The following is a 942-nucleotide window of genomic DNA, read 5'->3' as shown; positions in this document are numbered from 1 at the left end:
TTTGCTTTTGTTGCCTTTGCTTTGGTGTCAAATTTTTAAAAAAAAAATCATTGTCAAGCCAATGTCAAGGAGCAATGTTTACTTCTAGGAGTTTTATGATTTCAGACTTTCTCCATGACCCCACTGTTACTCTCTTTTTCGATTTTAGACCCATATGCTCATGTCTCCTTCCTCCATCGAAGTAAAACCACGGAGATCATCCACTCTACTCTGAATCCCACATGGGACCAAACCATTATATTTGATGAAATTGAAATCTATGGGGAACCCCAAACAGTCCTACAGAACCCACCCAAAGTTGTCATCGAACTTTTTGACAATGATCAAGTGGTAGGTAATTTAGAATTTCTAAGATAGCTTTGGGGATTGATGGAGATGTGTAGGGATGTTGTTTGGGGAATTAAAGGATTGTTTGTTTCTCTAGGGCAAAGATGAATTTTTGGGACGAAGCATGTGCTCTCCTCTGGTGAAACTAAGCTCAGAAATGGACATCATGCCCAGACTTCTCTGGTACCCAGTAAAGAATGGAGACAAGACTTGTGGGGACGTCCTTGTAACTGCAGAGCTGATTCTGAGACACAGGGTACTTGCTGAGTCCTTGCTCATATATGCTTTCAGAGTAGCTGCTTAAAATTCTGTTAACAACTCCATGCACTGTTTACTTGAACTCACAGGCGGCACTGACATTTGCATCTTTGTTTCACAGGATGGCTCCAACCTTCCCATTCTTCCCTCACAAAGGGCACCAAATCTATACATGGTCCCCCAGGGGATCCGGCCTGTGGTTCAGCTCACTGCTATTGAGGTATACTGCTCTCTGTGATTTGTGATCAAATCAAATGGATATGGCTATAGAACTGGAATCTTTCATATAGGAAATGGGATCTTGCTGTCTCTAATTTATTATAGAACTAGAGGCCTGATGCATAAAATTCATGCAAG

The 942-nt window shown here is 41.5% G+C and overlaps 1 protein-coding gene across 1 annotated transcript; it reads left to right on the top strand.

Moving 5' to 3' along the window:
• Positions 1–148: 148 nt before the first annotated feature.
• LOC102753569 (myoferlin-like) lies at positions 149–844 on the top strand (the record flags this gene model as incomplete). The annotated part of the gene is made up of 3 exons (XM_015557351.1): positions 149–330; positions 425–583; positions 707–844. Coding segments are annotated over 3 exons (458 nt in total), but the record flags the coding sequence as incomplete, so codon positions are not given.
• Positions 845–942: the final 98 nt, after the last annotated feature.

This window comes from Myotis davidii, unplaced genomic scaffold, assembly GCF_000327345.1.
Source record: "Myotis davidii unplaced genomic scaffold, ASM32734v1 C63489048, whole genome shotgun sequence".
In the NCBI taxonomy this organism is placed as follows: domain Eukaryota; kingdom Metazoa; phylum Chordata; class Mammalia; order Chiroptera; family Vespertilionidae; genus Myotis; species Myotis davidii.
The sequence above is the reverse complement of the archived record's forward strand: the minus strand, read 5'-3'. Positions and strand labels throughout refer to the sequence as shown.